This window comes from Pongo abelii, chromosome 16 (assembly GCF_028885655.2).
Source record: "Pongo abelii isolate AG06213 chromosome 16, NHGRI_mPonAbe1-v2.0_pri, whole genome shotgun sequence".
Classification (NCBI taxonomy): domain Eukaryota; kingdom Metazoa; phylum Chordata; class Mammalia; order Primates; family Hominidae; genus Pongo; species Pongo abelii.
In genome coordinates, this window is record NC_072001.2 from 86,484,546 (window position 1) to 86,501,381 (window position 16,836).

The following is a 16,836-nucleotide window of genomic DNA, read 5'->3' on the forward strand; positions in this document are numbered from 1 at the left end:
AAACCTTGGGAAACAATGGCAGCACTGCCCAATGCCTGCACCTAGTAGGTGCTCAGTACAAGTCCTGAAGGGCTGGCTACTAGGCTGTAAGTCTCTTGTTGACAGTGAAGACTAGGTGTGCTACGATTGATTATTTTCCTCTTGATTTCAGAAAATGGAAGCTTCCAGCTGTCCCCCAGGTCATGAGCATTGAGCTGTGTGGTGGGGACCATGGAGACCAACACAGGTACATTCAACTTCCTGAACCACGATTAGAAATAAATACCTAGACAGGCAGAACCAAGATAAAGCAACAAACTCAGGCCTAGCAAGAGCCAAAACCTGACCAAAAGGTAAAACATTTCTTCCATTGTTAGAATTTTAGCAGTCCATCTGTTGAATCAGAGAAAGTCACCTGGGATGGGAAGAAAGGCTTAATTCCACTTCCAGGTTGAGACCTGGGCTGACACTGTGCTGGTGCCATCTTGAGAGCAAAGTGTGACCTCACCCATGAAAATGTTCACGTGATATACGCCAAGGAACTGGATTTCCAGAGAATCCACTCCCTTTTCTGAAAGTGAAGCACTCCAGCTCCTACAGATGGGCTCACACTCAGCTGATGTTTGAAGTGAGAAACTCATAATGCAATCCGACTTCCATGTAGGTTAGAGGTCAAGGAGGCACAGGCCTCGATGGTTGACAAATGTGTGAAGTGAGGGCTGTGAAGCTACTTGGGAGACACACAGAACCATAAAACCAGAGAGGGCCTGAGGTAGACAGAATCACAGAACCTGCAAAGATGTCCAAATCTTAATTCCCCAAACCTGCAAATATGTTACTATACATAGCAAAAGGGACTTTGCGGTTATGATTGAGTTAAGGATCTTAACATGAAGAGATTATTTTGGAATGTCTGAATGGCTCAACGTAATCATGAGGTCCTTTAAGAGGGAGACAGGAGTGCCAAGGTCAGAGAAGATGTGACAATGGAAGCAGAGGTCAGAATGAGATATGTGAAGATGCTGTGCCGCTGGCTGTGAAGAGGGAGGAAGCGAAGAATGAACCAAGAAATGCGCCTGTAGAAGCTGGAAAAGGCAAAGAAGAAGCTTCTTCCTCAAGAGCCTCCAGAACAAACATGGCCCTACCCAAACCTTGATTTTAGGACTCTAGGCTGGAAGACAATAAATGTGTGTTGCTTTAAGCTACAGTTTGTGGTCATTTGTTATGGCCCCAATAGGAAACTGGTACAGAGCTGCTTTAGCCCATCCTCAAACTATGTACAAACCTAGCAATGAGATTAGTGCTGCCCAGGGTCCCCCATTCATGGTGATGGGAGTTGTTACCTGGAGACGCATAGGAACCAAGCTCAGGGGGTAATGAGCCCATCATGGCTGGGCCCAGGGACTTCATTGTCAGTTTGGCTGTATCCCCGGGCTCCTCATTCTCTTCTGAGGGATAACCCCAAAACAGGAATTAACTCAATTTATCTCCCATGGCAGACTATACACAATAAACAATCCACAAGTGACACACATGTGTCACCTGTGGATGCATTTCATTCCAAACCTCTCTTTAGCTGGAAACTAATGGATGATTAGCAACATATATGGCCGTTGGGAGTACCTTAGTCCTGGGGATGGAAACAGAGAATAGATGTCCCCAACTACAATGGACTAAGGATACTAGAAGTTTCTAGGAGTTGTGGAAACCCCAGGGACACTTGCATAAGATCTGAGCCATTAGCCTGGCCTTGTGGGCCAACTGCAAAGGGCTTAGTCTGTACCCAAAGGAAGAGCTCAAAGGACTGCATATTGTTAACAAAGGCTGTCTTAGGCCAACTCTGCAAGAGGACTATGGAAACTGGGGTGCCTAGAAGGAGCAGGGCTGGGAACCCTCCTCCTCTGACCCCTTAGCAATCCCTTACCAGGGGACTTGGTGAGCAGCTGGGTGAGTAAGCAGAGAGTAGCACACCCTGAAGCCCATGGCGAGGACAGAGAGAGAACTGTGATGTGAGTAGCTGATGCCTGTCCAGATGCCTGGGGTCTGCAAGTGTGTTTGGCATGCACAAATAAAGAAGTGTACTTCTTCAAAAGACGACAAGCCATTCTCTTTCACAACTGAAAAGGCACGTTTCCCATAGAGGTCATCTTCAATTTACAGTGTAATAATACCAGTAATTTCTTGCTCTCTCATATCAAAGACCTCTACTCTTTTTGGATTCCTCAGAGAAGCTATGGAAAATTTCTCACGAACTTTGCAGTCTGGTCATAAACAGATGCCTTTTCCAATGGGGCAAAAGCCTTTATTCAGAGTTTCTGAGAAAGTTTGAGTAAGGCAATTAAATTAATAACATGGATAATAATCCCTTACACTTTTATTCTCCACTTTGTCCTTCTAAAGAATTTCTCAAATGCAGTTGTTAATTTTCCCAACACCAGTCAGGTGAAATGATTTTCCCAGAGGCTTAGCAGAAGCAAAATCAGAAACAGAATTCAGGTATCTCACGCCTTGCTGGGTATGCTTTCTACAAGTTCAGTACTTCCTAATGCATCTTATTCCACACATTACAGTCCCTGAAACATTAGTAATAATGTAATAATGTGACGGAATTCTGTGGTCAAATAAGTTTGGTAAACTGCCAACTGTATTTTCTCTTAGGAACCGCTTAGAGATTAATCTTTCATACTATCAAAAAAGACTCTGAAAAGTCTTGTGATAAAGAAACTGTTTAGTTTTATTTAACCCAGCATTTCCCAAACTTATGTGACCACAAAGACATTATTAATGCAAAACACACTAACATCTTATGGAATGGATTTTGGAAAATGCCACTCTAGACCAATGGAAAGACTCCAGGAATCTGGAATCTAGTAATTCCACTGGTCTTGGGAACCCATGTATGGAGGGAGGATCCCGTAGCTGGGGAATGTATACCAAGAGAGCCAGTACTGCAGGTGCCTGGACTCACTGGACTGAAATAGGCATCTTCTATGGAATATCTCTGATTTCTGCTAATGTCAAAGACCTACATTTGCTACTAGTAAGCTGTGAGGAATAATGAGGAATAAACTTCTCTGCAAAGACAGAAGAGGTGACAGTGTGTTAACAAGCCTATGGGTGATATAGTGTTCCCAAGATATGGCAATGAAGGCTGGTAACCAGTCTGCTGACTTTCCCACACTTTCCTCCAAGAGGAGGGCTGCCCTGGGTACTTCTCAGGACCCTGCCAGGCCCAACTTGGCCTGGCGAGAAATTGGTCATAGGACTGCCTCTCTTGGATCCCTGGAAAGTTGGAGAACCAAAACACCTCCTGGCTTGCATCACTGCCTATAGAATAACGACGCTGCTCAGCCTCAGGCAAGATGTGAAGAGATGCTCAATGTCTCCAATCCAGCTCCCACTCACAAGACAACCAAAGGCTACAGTGTGGGGCCAAAGGAGACTCTTCTTCATTCTCCCATTCCCAGTTCTGCCAAAAATAGATGAGAAAATAGATAAAACTTCTGCTTAGGAATGTTAGAGTGAGCACGTCATGTCTCTCTACCTCTCCTTCCTTTGGTGATTCATCTAACTGGTGAGATTGTGGGAGTGGCACCCACTTGGCCCTAATAACCAGGGTATCTAGACACTGCAAGGAAAGGTAATAGGGGTCTGGCTCTGGGCTCCAGATTTCTCAAGAAAGTGGGTTTGTGAAGTGGCCACAAGATCGTGTGTCATCTGGCTTTGTGGTCTCTGCACCCGCTGTCTCTGCAGGGGCTCCAAGGTCTAGACTTCAGGCCAGGAATAGCTCATTGGATTTCTACTGTGGGCCCAGGCCCAAGCTGCCCCTTCCAACATGGCTTTCTAGACAGCCCTGCTCTCTGAGCAAGTGGCTGGCGTGTGATCTCGTGTGGCTCCCCCAGTTTGTTTCTCAGTTGGGAGAACGCAGAGGTGAGGACAGATGAACAACCACACCCTGGAAATCCCTGCAAATGGCCTGTTGGCCAGAAAACCCTAGGAAGTATTACACCTGGAGACCCAGGAAAGACCAAGTCTGTTAACTCCAGTCAGGGTTCTCCTCACATCAGTCAGAGCTTTGGCAAACAGTTTCTTTTGAGGCATTCCCCGGTGAAGCTTTTATTGTGTCTTAGCCAGGATGATGAGACATGAGGGCTGGAGAAGGCACCAGCTCTTCCCCCAGGGTGAGATTTTGGTCTTGAATTGTCAGTGCCAAACAGAGATGGAGAGGTAGCACCAGAGCACCAAGCACACCCATCTCAGAGGATTTCCCTTCATTTGCTTCTCTGCTTATTCATTTTCTCTTTGGAGAGAATGCTTCTAAGTCCTCTCGCCAGGCCCTTCTCTTCCTCCTCTTGTGGATGAGGCTGGGGGTGCTCCCTAGTTAGTAGGATGGGTTGCTCTGCCTCAGTCACTGGCTCTGCAGGGTTGGGGCCAGCAAGGCTCCCACTCACCCAGCTTCAGCATCTCAGGCTGTGTCTGGGTGGTGAGACAGGCTGGCTTCCCCCTAGAGCTGGCTGTCATCCACCAAAGGTGCAAGAAGGAGAAAGTGCCAACAGGACTTTAGGCCCAGGCCATGTCCTTCAGCACGGTTGACCAGGAGGTCTGTATTCTACAATTTTCAAGCTTTCTCATCAGTTAAAGAGATGTCCCTTGATTCCAATCCGGCTTTTTTGTCACTTCCTCCATTGGTCAGAACCCAAAGGGTGAATGGCTGTGACTGACATCCCCAAACTTCCCACCACAGTAACAGAAGCATGTCCCACTTGTGTCTGGAGGAAGTGTCAGGGCCTCCGCTGTCTGCCACCAGGCTTCCCTTGCAGCCACTCATTTGACAGTTTGTGCACCTTGTCTCCAGCAGGTACCAGATCAGGTAGAAACACCATCCAATCCATCAGGCAGCAGCACCCAAAGACCCACTGTGTTTGACATGGCGATTAGAACAGGTCCCAGCCATCTTTAGTTTCTGCCAGGAAATCCAGCCCTCCCCAGCCATCCTGAAGCACAGCTCCTCATGCAGGACTTCCCCACCAGGAAAGGAAGCAACATGACACAAGAGGTTGAGTGACCAAGGTTGGACATGCGGGTTGTGACTCACAGGGAGCAGGAAGCCAGAGTCCCATGGGCTACAGGGCCACCAGCTCTGGCCTGGTTGTTGGAGATGGGCCAAACACAGGGCCAAGGGTTCAACGTATGCCCCATCCACCATGTATTGGCATTTTGTCTTTCTCCCAACTAGTCACATTCTCTGTTTATCCCCAAGCACCAGGCAGTATCGGCATTGGCATGTCAGGTCCAAGGAGTGACCAGCAGGAGATTTTTCTCTACCTTGTCTGGTCAACAGGAGAGGACGGTCAGACCACCTGGCTATGGCACAGACACACTGACATGGAAAAGGATGAGGTGGTATCCTCTGATCTAACTGCTGTTAACCCCAAGAAGAGAGTAAGATGGGCTTCTGAAGCCTACACAATCATCTCTGAGTCTCCTCAGCTATAAACCTGGGTAGGAGAAAAGGTAAACGCACGTGCGCCATGACAGGGACCATCAACAGCACCCCCTTAGCCTCTTTATCATGGGGTGTCAGTGAATGGTAGCTCTTGTCATTGTCATCATCATTATCACCACTGTCTTTATCATTATCACTATCACCACCATTACCGCAAGAACCAGCAGCCAGAGCACACCTAGTAGCCATTGCAGCTACAGATGGCAGGAAGGAGGAAGGAGGGAGGAAGGGAAGAGCCTAGTTCCCAGGCAGCCTGGGCGGCCCATCTCCGTTTCATAACGTTGGTCTCCTCTCACCTCAATGGCAGAAGTAGAAGCCAGACAACCCCTCCTTGTGAAGGTGAAGACCCCAGGATCCAGGCTGAGGGAGCAGCCCCAACTCCCAAGAGCTGAACAGGGGAAACCTCCACTCATCTGCAGGTCAATTTCCCACAGGAAGCCTTGGAGGAAACACTGCAACCAGGCCGGAGCAAGGCCAGCACCAGGGCCCCTGCGGAGCTTGGGCTAGGAACCAGCTCTTACTTCTGCTGGGGCAGGGTGGGAGGGCTTAACCCATTTGTGACAGGCAGAATATGTGTCACTGTCAAAACATGGACAAATGATTGAGCTTTTATAATGAAGGGATCCTTTTTGACTTTTGACTGACTGAGGGGGAAAACTGAGGTCTCGGGTCAACTGCTAAAGCCGGCGTGGCTGAGACAGGCTTCCCTCACGGAGCACTTCACAAAAATCCATCATTGTGGTTCCCGCATGAAGGTAATGAATGGAACAAATGGGTCAGATTGCACATCTGACACACAAGACACAATCTCAGAGTTTAAGCCATGAATGGGCCTGGAGCCAGCAGGGCAACATTCCATATGGCCCCACAAGGAGTATCTGATACATGTCACACTTCAAATACATTTTCTAAAGACTTCAAAATAATACGGCAATCTGAAACAAAACAAAATCGCTGTTGCTTGGGGACAATTTCAAGAGGAAATTTATATATTTAAAGAAAAACAGAGATACCAAACTGTCACACCTCCTATTTCCCAAAAAAAAATGTAAAAAAAAAAAAAAATTAAAAGAAGAAACACAGTAGAGTGTACTTTTCAGGTCTCAGTGGTTTAACGGGCATGGGAAATTTCAAATTGGCATTTCCAGTTGGGAGAATAAATTCTCCGGGATGAATGTCTTGTCAGTATTGGACATAATTCCTCCACACATCACCATGGTAAATAAAAGGTGCTCAATGCATTTTGACTTGACTCAAAAGATATAAGACCTCAGTGTACCTTTAAATAAACTGTTATAAGTACAACATGGTCTTGAGGATAAATAAACCTCCTGACTTGTTCCCACAGGTTTAAAAACTTAACAATTAGGTCCCATACTAACGCTGGGGCTGAGACAGCTCCTTGCATCACTGAAGCCAGGCCGAGGGCAGGGGCTCAGGAGGGAGGCAGATGGCTGACACCTCTTCCACTCAGGCAGTCAAAGTGCCAATGGCCCCTTAAACCCAAGGCTGAGCAGGGAGGCCACCCCCAGCTGCGTGTTGCCTGGTCAGGAGTCACTGTCCTCCTTAATTCCATTTCATTTGACTTTACCTGGACAAATCAAATCAAAGCAAACAGCAGGAACCACAGTACAACAGAAGATTGGCACTTCTGAGGGATAAGATCCAAGACCTTCACAATTCCCGAGCCCACAAGCACCACTATGGAACAGATGAAAAATTTAGGTGATGCTTTTGTGTCCTGAATGTGGGCTATGACAGGTAAAGGTGCCAGAGAGCTGGGGGATGACAGTGGCTCTCCGTCCCCCAGCTAAGAGAGCTGCTCTCCCTTAACCATCTGCCTTGCCAAGTACTTTTCAGTCTTAGCAAAACGGCAAATTACCACATAACCTGGACTTTTCATTCTTCTGTGAAACCACAAATGCTATGGCCTCACATACAGAAGCCAGTCTACTTAGCAATCTTCAGAGAGAACCTCTGAAGCAATCCTGGGATAAACAGGACTCCTCAAGATTTAAGATATTGAGTCAGGGGCTGGGCGTGGTGGCTCACACCTGTAATCCCAGCACTTTGGGAGGCTGAGGCGGGTAGGTGGCTTGAGCCCAAGAGTTCATGACCAGCCTGGGCAACATGGTGAAATCCCCATCTCGACAAAAAATTATCCGGGTTTGGTGGCATGCCTGTGGTCCCAGCTATCCAGGAGGCTGAGGTGGGAAGATTGCTTGAGCCTGGGAGGTCGAGGCTGCAGTGAGTCACAATTGTGCCACTGCACTCCAGCCTGGGCAACAGAGTGAGACCCTGTCTCCAAAAAAATATGTGAGTCAGGGCTTGCCAGATGTCTGAAGCAATCAATCTCTGAGGCAGGAGATAGGAGAAAATTCCAGAAACTTGCATAACAACTAAGGCTTTAGAGCAAGTTTGTCCAACTTGTGGCCCACAAGCCACATGTGGCCCAGGATGGCTTTGAATGTGGCCCAACACAAATTCATAAACTTTCTTAAAACATTATGAGATTGGATGGGGGTGATGGCTCACACCTTTAATCCCAGCACTTTGAGAGGCCCAGGCGGGCAGATCACGAGGTCAGGAGATCGAGACCCTCCTGGCCAACATGGTGAAACCCTATCTCTACTAAAAATACAGAAATTAGCTGGGTGTGGTGGTGCGTGGCTGTAATCCCAGCTACTCAGAAGGCTGAGGCATGAGAATCACTTGAACCAAGGAGACGGAGGTTGTAGTGAGCCAAGATGGCGCCACTGCACTCCAGCCTGTTGACAGAGCGAGACTCCGTCTCAAAAAAAAAAAAATATGATTTTTTTTTTTTAAGCTCATCAGCTATTGTTAGTATTAGTGTATTTTACGTGTGGCCCAGGGAAGCCAAAAGATTGGACACTCCTGCTTTAGAGTTTTTCAACATGCCGATCATAGTCATATATTCAATGTTTCATTCATTTACATTAAAATCTCCTATTTGGTTTAAATACTTACATCATTTTCTAAAAAGTTAAACATGCTTCTTTCAGCCAACTCCTTTGACTCTTCAAATTTTTCTACCGCTTGTCTGACTTCTTCATCTGGTATCTTACCTACTCGTTTCTTTTTATAATCATAATCCAGGCGGCGGCCTTCCAGCTTTTTCAGGTGATGCTAAAAAAAGAGCATGGAGTCCCTCAGAGAGGTGCTACATTCAAAACCTGGCACAAAAAATTATTTCTATTAAAATGTCATTGCTTTTTCTCGGCCTAGATTCCAGAGGGCAGGAACCCACCTTACACTGCTGTTGGGAGCACCTCAGCACCTGATGGAGGCTCCTCTCACTTCAGGTGCTCAAGGAATATTTGTGGAATGAATGAATGAATGAATGAATGGACAGATCGGTGATAGAATAAATGAGTGTCTTTATGGAACATAAAGATGCAGTAGCCATGCTCAGATATTATTTTCCAATGTTCTTTATACGATCCCTCACTTCAGCCTTCTTAATGTCCAGATAATTTCTAACCAGGTTAACCAAACAAAACACAGTAGGAACATTTCTTTCGGCACTATTGTCAAGTACTGACTAAGTAGTAGACTATAAAATCACAAACTTCTACAATCCCTTAGAATATTAACGGATCTCCATAAAGTTCCCAAACAATCAAGAAATAAATTGCTTAAAACGCTGTTAATGAATGCAAAGGAGATTCACAGACAACCTCTGAAACAGTAAAATTTCTAAACAATATTATAACCCCTTTAACAAAATATAACAGTTAGAACTGTCCACTCATGGAACAGGCTGCCTTGCGTAGCAGTAGGTTTCCTATCACAGTTTGTGTCCAAGCAGAGAGACCCTGTGTCAGAAACAGTGTCGAGTGGGATAGCTATACAGGACAAGGGAGGGGTCCCTGGAGAGTTTATGGCTATAATCCTCGGAAATCAGATACTGGGCATCGAAAGTGTATGTAGAAACTAATCATCCCACTGAAGCACGGGGATAGCTTGCACTATTCATTTTAGCAGGAAGCACTGCTTCTGACTTCCATGACTCAGTGAAAAGAGCACACAAGACCCAGAGAGTCAGAAGCATCTCTCTCCTATGCTCTGTGACTTTGGGCTGGTCCCTAATCCCTCTGTACCTCTACATGAACACCTGAAAGTCAGCTGTATGTCAAATGGACAGGCTTCTGACCCCTGATTTCTGAGCGACACAGAGCATAGCTGAGACTATGAAAGGCTTCCTAAACCTTGGACTCTTAACTTTCCATCATCCACATAATTTAAGTTTAGATTTACAGTTCTATATCAAACAGCAGCTGAGTAACAAGATGGCATTTAGAATACTATTTTGTTGCATAGGGAACTGCAACATTTCAGAATAAGTGTATTTTACACATTTCACCCACTTACTACTCAGGACCACATATGTGTCTGTGGTTGGCCAGGTGGAGGAGCAATGCTGACTTTTCATATGACCTTCCTCCATGATGACAGCACAAGAAGAAATAAAACTTGCTATATGTCAGCAAAGGAGGCATTTGGTTTTACAACTGTGCATTTGGGGGAGATGTTTTGGCATCCCCAGAACCCAGACTATCACTTCTCTAGAATCAACCATTCAAAAATAATTTGTAAAAACATCTCCTGTACCCCACTAACATATGCACCTACTATGTACCCACAAAAATTAAAATTAAAAAAATAAAATAATGTGTGAGCACAAACCACGTGGCAGGCTTGTGACTACAAGGAACAAACCACGATCCCTCACCCCGAGGAATGGACTGCCCAACATGAGCAAAAGGTAAGCAACAGTGCTCATGGCACAGGGGCACAGAAGGGGTACCCCACGGAGTCTAGTGAAAGAACAAACAGCTTCCCAAAGGAAAGTACATCTGAGCTGAGGAGAAAGGTGACTCAGCCAGGAGAAGGGGTGAAAGGACAAAGACAGCAAATAGCAAGAAAGCACAAAGCAAAACGTCACCAGGGAGCTGGAAATAATTCAGTGAGGCTGGGCGGAGTTCATGTGGGGAAGGGGTGGCAATAAGGCCACAGAGGAAAGGAGGGGCCAGGCTGTGAAGGGCTGAGGGGCTGTATCTTCCCCCCCTGCCAGTGGGCAGCCAGGAAGGTTTGCAGGTCAGGAAGGGTGCCCCGGCTGTGGGCTGCAGAATGGACAGGAGGGAGTGAGATGTGACGCCAGGGGTCAAGGGCAGCTGTGCTGATGTGCGTAAATGTTAACAGGAAGAAGCCAACAGACAGAAAGGGAAAGAATGAAGATACAGCAGAGAAGACAATGGATGTCACAAAGGCCCTGAGGAGGTGAGAGGTGACAGACCCTGCAGCCCAGAGAAGGACTGGCTTGAGAGCAACAGGGACACGTTTCCCCTGAGGTGGAAGAAGAGGATGGTATGAGTGACGGGGCCAAGGAGTGGGATGTTTAGGGAGCTTCTGAATGGGTGCTTTCATTTCTCACTCAAACTTCCTGAATTCTCCCTCATACCCTTTTCTTTCAGCAGAAACTCTAAATACATTGCCTGGACAGGCATCCAGGGCTTTCCGTGACTCTCAGCCTTTCCTCCCTCCATAGCACCCCCACCCCTACACACCCTATCCCCTGGCCATACCACACAACCGAGGTTCCCGAGCCTGCCTGTTCTCACAGCCCTGGCCCTCTGGTCAGCTTGTGCTGGATATTTTGCGCACTCCAGTCTCCCAGTCTGCATGCCCAGCTTCTCCTCCTCTGAGAAGCCTTCCCTGACCCAGCCAGGCTGAAGGAGGTGCCTCTCCTTCGTGTCCCTGGGCTCATCTCTCCAACAACTGTCAAAGTGTATGGTATCTGTTGACTTGTCTCTCTCCCCTGCACCTGTGAGCTTCACAAGGGCATGCACCAGGTCTTGTTTAGCCATATATGGCCAGTGCCCACCACCACTGTGGCAGGGCAGAGCAGGCTCTCCATACACAGTTGATGGATGAATAAATAAATCAATGAATGAACAAAGGAAGAACCAATAATCTGACATCCATCAGTTCCTTCTCTGGCCCCTGGAATATGGAGCCACCTCAAGGCCCACGGTCCAAGCAGGGAAGGCCATCCAAGCTCACACATCCCACCAGCCTCATCTCTGTCACATAGGCTAGACCAGTGGCGGTTCACACTTCCCCTTCGAGTTCTGGAAAGGATGGGCTGGAACAGTGGTTTCTGAACATTAGCGTGCATCAGAATCACCTGGAGGACTTTATAAAACACAGACTTACTGGGCTTCACCCACAAGATTTCTGATTCAGGAGATAAGGGATGGGGCCCAAGAATTTGCGTTTCTCACAAGTGATGCTGATGTTGCTGGTCCAGGGACCACACTTTGAGAATCAATAGGTCTGAAGAAGGGAAAACAGGATATGCCCAAGGCTCAAATGACCTCCAAGCTGAGATCATGCTGAAGGCACCTGGAGGAACATCTTCTGTACATATCCATAAGACGGTGCTTGTACCTCCAGAGTAGAAGTCCCTGGTGGGGTAGAAGTCTCGGGGCTGTTTTTGCACATCTACAAAAATGCCACCATGCAAGTGGCATGCAAGTACCTCCAGGTACCTGAAAACTCCCATGCATGCCATTTTTAGCAGTTTTCCAAATGAAAAATTCAATTTCTAGGTATTGATCTTCTTGAGAAGTAATGGAAAATAATGACCACCAGGGCAACACATCAAAACATGCAACTATGGTACGATTTTGATAATAAGAAATCCACTATAAAGCTATGTAATTACTTTGTTTAGCCTGGCTTAGAGCTGGCTTCAACTAAATACAGAATTTCCAGCTGAAAGAACATGGCTTACATTCCCTCCCATTATCCTGCTTCATCTCCAGGGCAGATAGGGCTAATGGATCCTGGCACTCTTTCCCAGTGAGCCCAGGAAAATAGAACTGAGTTATTTTTACCCTACTCACAAGCATCATAAGATGATGCTTTCAGTCTGCTGAAACGTTCTAGTGATTTTAAATATAAACATCATCTTATGTAGCAACAGGTATATTTATACCCTGGAAGACTTACCCCAATCTCTTTTAAATCTTTATCTTGTAGTAACTGAAGTGGATCAATAAAAGTTTGCTTTACATTAATATCAAGAGAGTCTTTCACCTCAGCCATTAGCTTCATGGATTCACCAACTTCTATCAATGCATTGCCTTGAATAGAAAACATAAATACAAAAGGTTCTTTGGGAACACTACTCCAGGTTAACAGTGCTATTTATTTCATTCTTTACCAAAAGTTTGTGGATGATGGTGTAGCAAGGTCCTTGCTCCGGGACCTCTGAATCCTGGATCAGAATGAAAAAGAAAAAGCAAGTCTTCCTATTTTCTGTATTTTCCTCTCTATGTTCTGCACTTTCACCACCACAGAAAATGCAACTGAGGCTAGCAGACCGAAGTACTTACCATTTGGACCACTAGATGGAGATAAAGATCCTTTCTAAAAAACTGGTAATTTGGGAAACTGGCACGGAGGGTTCCTTAGAAGCTTGAGAATAAAATCTCTTTGTAAACAATGAAAGGGTTCACTCATGGGGCTAAGTGTTAACCAGTAAAAATTACAATAGAAATAAACCAACAAAACATCTCAGCTTCCAGCCGTGGGATCTTCTCAAGGCTACTCCCTGTATCCTTCTAGAAGGTTCTAAGCCTCCCTGCCCTCTCTGATGTCAAAGAAAGCCTGCCGGTGTCACATGGGACATCCTGTCAGCAGGGTGAGGTGGGGGTCTGCTGGTGCATTGGAGCCCAGACCAGCCTTCCTGGCTTGGGTAGTGGCAGGTAGTTTTTCCTGGATTACAGCGTGGTATCTCAGTCCAGTTAATCGGCAGTAATTTGCCAGATTATTGCAAACCAGGTGCCCTCTAGTTCTCTGTACAATGAGGGTTGCAGGGTCTCCAGAAAACATCTCTGGGAAATGCTGCACTAGAATGAACTATTTTTCCTATATTTGGGTTTTTCCAAATTGATCTTGTAAAAAGATGGAGATTGGGTTGCTCAATTCCTAGGCTTGAAGAAGACCGTAAAGCCCAGCCTAAGTCTGACCTTTGAGTTGTTTCACCCACCAGGCAAGCGCATGGACAACTTATTCACCTGTAAAATAGAGATGGCAACATGTGCCTCACCTCCCTTAAAAAAAACAGAAAGATACTAAGGAGGACCTTGCAAAACAGAAGTAGGAACCGTTACTCTAAACTAAGGCTTCCCAGGACTCCATACGGACCCAGTGGTAGTTTCATTCCTCCTTGGAAGCTAAATTTCCTTAGCTCAACTCTCTAAAGTGTGTCTAAATAATTCCTAAATGAAGACGAAATGTCCCTTCCTAGCCTGTGGACTCCTTCCTGCCCAAATGGTGAGAAATGGTATTGCCTGACCCCCCCCACACAGCCCCTCCGCCACCAGTGCCAGTGCCTCACAATGTCAGCTCATTTCGCCTTGACAGAAACATTTTCAAATACATTGTAGACTCCAAAGATGATGTTCTGAACATGGGCCGCCACCTCCCTGGAATCAACATTCCCTCTCCTTGCCTGAGACTGGCGCTGTCGAATTCCACGGGTGTGGGGCTCAGCCTCCACCCACTGAGGTTTCTGTACTGTAGGAGGTCCCAGCATGTGGCCCCCCAAAAGAAAACATCCAATGGCACAGCCTCTTCCTTGGAACAGCAGAAATCCATCTGTTCCTGATGCCCTGCTGACATCAGCTCTCTTCCTCATCCCAAGTTTTTTTCGGTTGCTGAGCACCTGGGAAGCTACCAAATTGTCTGGCTGTTGCCAAGGCCTGATGGATGGCAGGAGTGTCCTTGGATTTCAAGGCCTGCCTGGCAGTTTCACCTGCTCCCTTCACTGATGTGCCTTCAGAGTAAGAAATAGGCCATTTTGTCCCCATTGGCCTTTAGAATAAAATAAAATTCACATCATACTGCTCTCAGGGATAATATTACCCTTCGTCACTAATTAATTCATGTTTTAATGCTTGAGTTTTAACATTTTTTTCAAAAGATATTTCCTCCAATTTCCTAGAATGATTACTGTGGCCAAATATTTGATTTCTCAACTTCCATCTCTTCCATCTCCTGCCTTGTTACCACTACATGAATGGCAAATATGCCAAATTCTTTGGGAATACTTAATATATTAAATCCAATTCATCCTCAATGTAATGTATTAATTTAAATGTATCTCAATCAAAATTTAATGACTTTTTTAAATAAAAAGGACTTAAGTTTCACCTGGAAAAATAAAACCAGTAAGTGTGTCCGTGAACTTTTTGCAATACCTAAATTTTTAGTAAAATATTTTAAAGTATGTTTTAAAACTTCAATACTTAAAACAATATGACACTGAATCAAAACAGGATATAGATCAAGAAACGGAAGAGAAAGACCATAAACAAACTTAACGTATAATAATTTAGCCTATAATAAAAGAATCATTTCAAATCATCAGGAGAAAGTTGGACTTTTCAATAAAGTACTGAAACAAGCTATTTATTTGTTAGAAAACAAAATTAGAACCCTATTGCACTGTAGCTCCAATAAATGCAGGAGCTTAGAAATTTAAAGGCAATAAAAGAAAACACAGGATTCAAAAACAAGTATAAATAAACATTTATATCATTTGCCAGGGAGTGGGATGAAAAAGATTTTCTAAACATGATTCCAAAAAGCTAGAAACCATATAGGAAGACTAAAGAGCTTCAGTAAATAAAAAATAAAAATCTCTCTCCATTGAAATGACCTTCATATACAAGGTCTGAAGGCAAATGCTTACCTGGGACAAAGCTTCATCAACATACAAGACAGCCAATAAGCAAATATCCTGACCATTTAAAGAGCTCATGAGACAGGAGGGGGCAAAATGGACCTCCTAATGCAAAAGCAGGCTAAGGACACAAACACACAATTCACAAAAACAATGACAAACACAAATAAAAATTCCACCTCACACGTGATCCAAAAGATGGAGTTAAAAGAGCAATGAGATATCATTTTTGTATACTACATATCAAATGATCAGTTATTTAAAAGTAAATTAAAAAGATAATCTCTAGGGTTAGGAACTGTGTAGGGAAGCATTCCCTCACTCACTCCTGGCAACAGTGTCAAATGAGTGTAACCCTTCTGAAGGGTGGGTTGGGAATATGCTTTCAAAACCTGAAAAATAAGCATACTCTTGACTCAGCAATTTTATACTAGAAATGTTATCTAAATTATGTCAAAGAATATAATTTTGGATGTCCCCAAAGATTTACCTATGAAAATGGTTATTGTAAATTTTATGTAAAATGTTTTTACATAAAGAAACATTTATTTAGTAAATGGGATTGGCTGAACAAACTATGATACATAGAATATTATGTAGCCATTAAAAACAATATCATGGAAGATTAATTATTTTATGATATGGATCATTATATAGTCAGTGTTACCAAAGAGTATATGTACTGTAGCCTTATTGTAGTTTTTAAAAAGTACATATGAATACATATAAGAATAAACAAGGCATAAAAGATATACAACAAGCCGAGTGCAGTGGCTCACTCCTGTAATCCCAGCAGTTTGGGAGGCCGAGGCAGGCGGATCACTTGAGGTCAGGAGTTCAAAACCAGCCTGGCCAACATGGCGAAACTCTGTCTCTATTAAAAATACAAAACATTAGCCAGGCATGGTGGCTTGAGCCTGTAATCTCAGCTACTCAGGAGGCTGAGGCATGAGAATTGTTTGAACCTGGGAGGCGGAGGTGCAGTGAGCCAAGATCGCACCACTGCATTCCAGCCTGGGCATAGACCTTGTCTCAAAAAAAAAAAAAAAAAAAAAAAAGATACACAACAGAGTTTAATTGCGCCTATCGGTGGATATGGGATTATGGGTGATGTTAGTATTTTTCTTTATTTTACTTACCTGTGTTTCCTAAACTTCCTGCAATTAACATGTATTACTTTGGTAATATGGAAAAATAACAAAGGTTGTTAAACTGAAGGGTTTGTGCATAACCTAAAACCATACTGGAGGAGTTCTCAGCTCCCCCAGGTGATCTCTGAATAACTCACCAAAGGTGGAGTCTTCCCCGAGCTCCTTCCCGTATTTCAGCATACAGTCCCCCAGCAAGCCTTCCGTCTGCGGGTATCCTGTGGTCTTCACCTGCCCTCGGATCTTCGACACAGTGTTCAGCATTCCTAGCTTAGCTCTGTATGCTTAAAAACATTGTCATTTGTAATTCTTTAAAGTTACAAGGTGGAGTGACAGGTACATAGCATTTAATAAACACAGCTGCCAAAACTGAGGTCATCTTAAACAAAATGCCAGAGACCTGAGGCCTGAAACAATTCTGTGTGAAC

The 16,836-nt window shown here is 44.8% G+C and overlaps 1 protein-coding gene across 14 annotated transcripts in view; it reads right to left on the bottom strand.

The window, feature by feature from the left end:
• SH3GL3 (SH3 domain containing GRB2 like 3, endophilin A3) overlaps window positions 1-16,836 on the bottom strand; it is a 167,710-nt gene that overhangs the window by 36,233 nt on the left and 114,641 nt on the right. For 10 of the 14 annotated variants that reach the window (XM_024232904.2, XM_054531752.2, XM_024232905.3 and 7 more), the window contains 3 exons: window positions 16,549-16,692; window positions 12,521-12,654; window positions 8,474-8,632 (listed from right to left, as the gene is read on the bottom strand). In XM_024232904.2, the coding sequence (XP_024088672.1) occupies window positions 8,474-8,632; window positions 12,521-12,654; window positions 16,549-16,692 (437 nt within the window). Of the gene's footprint in view, window positions 1-7,477; window positions 7,784-8,473; window positions 8,633-12,520; window positions 12,655-16,548; window positions 16,693-16,836 lie in introns of those variants that run through there. The other 4 variants (XM_054531759.2, XM_054531758.1, XM_024232908.3 and 1 more) reach the window with 2 other exon arrangements.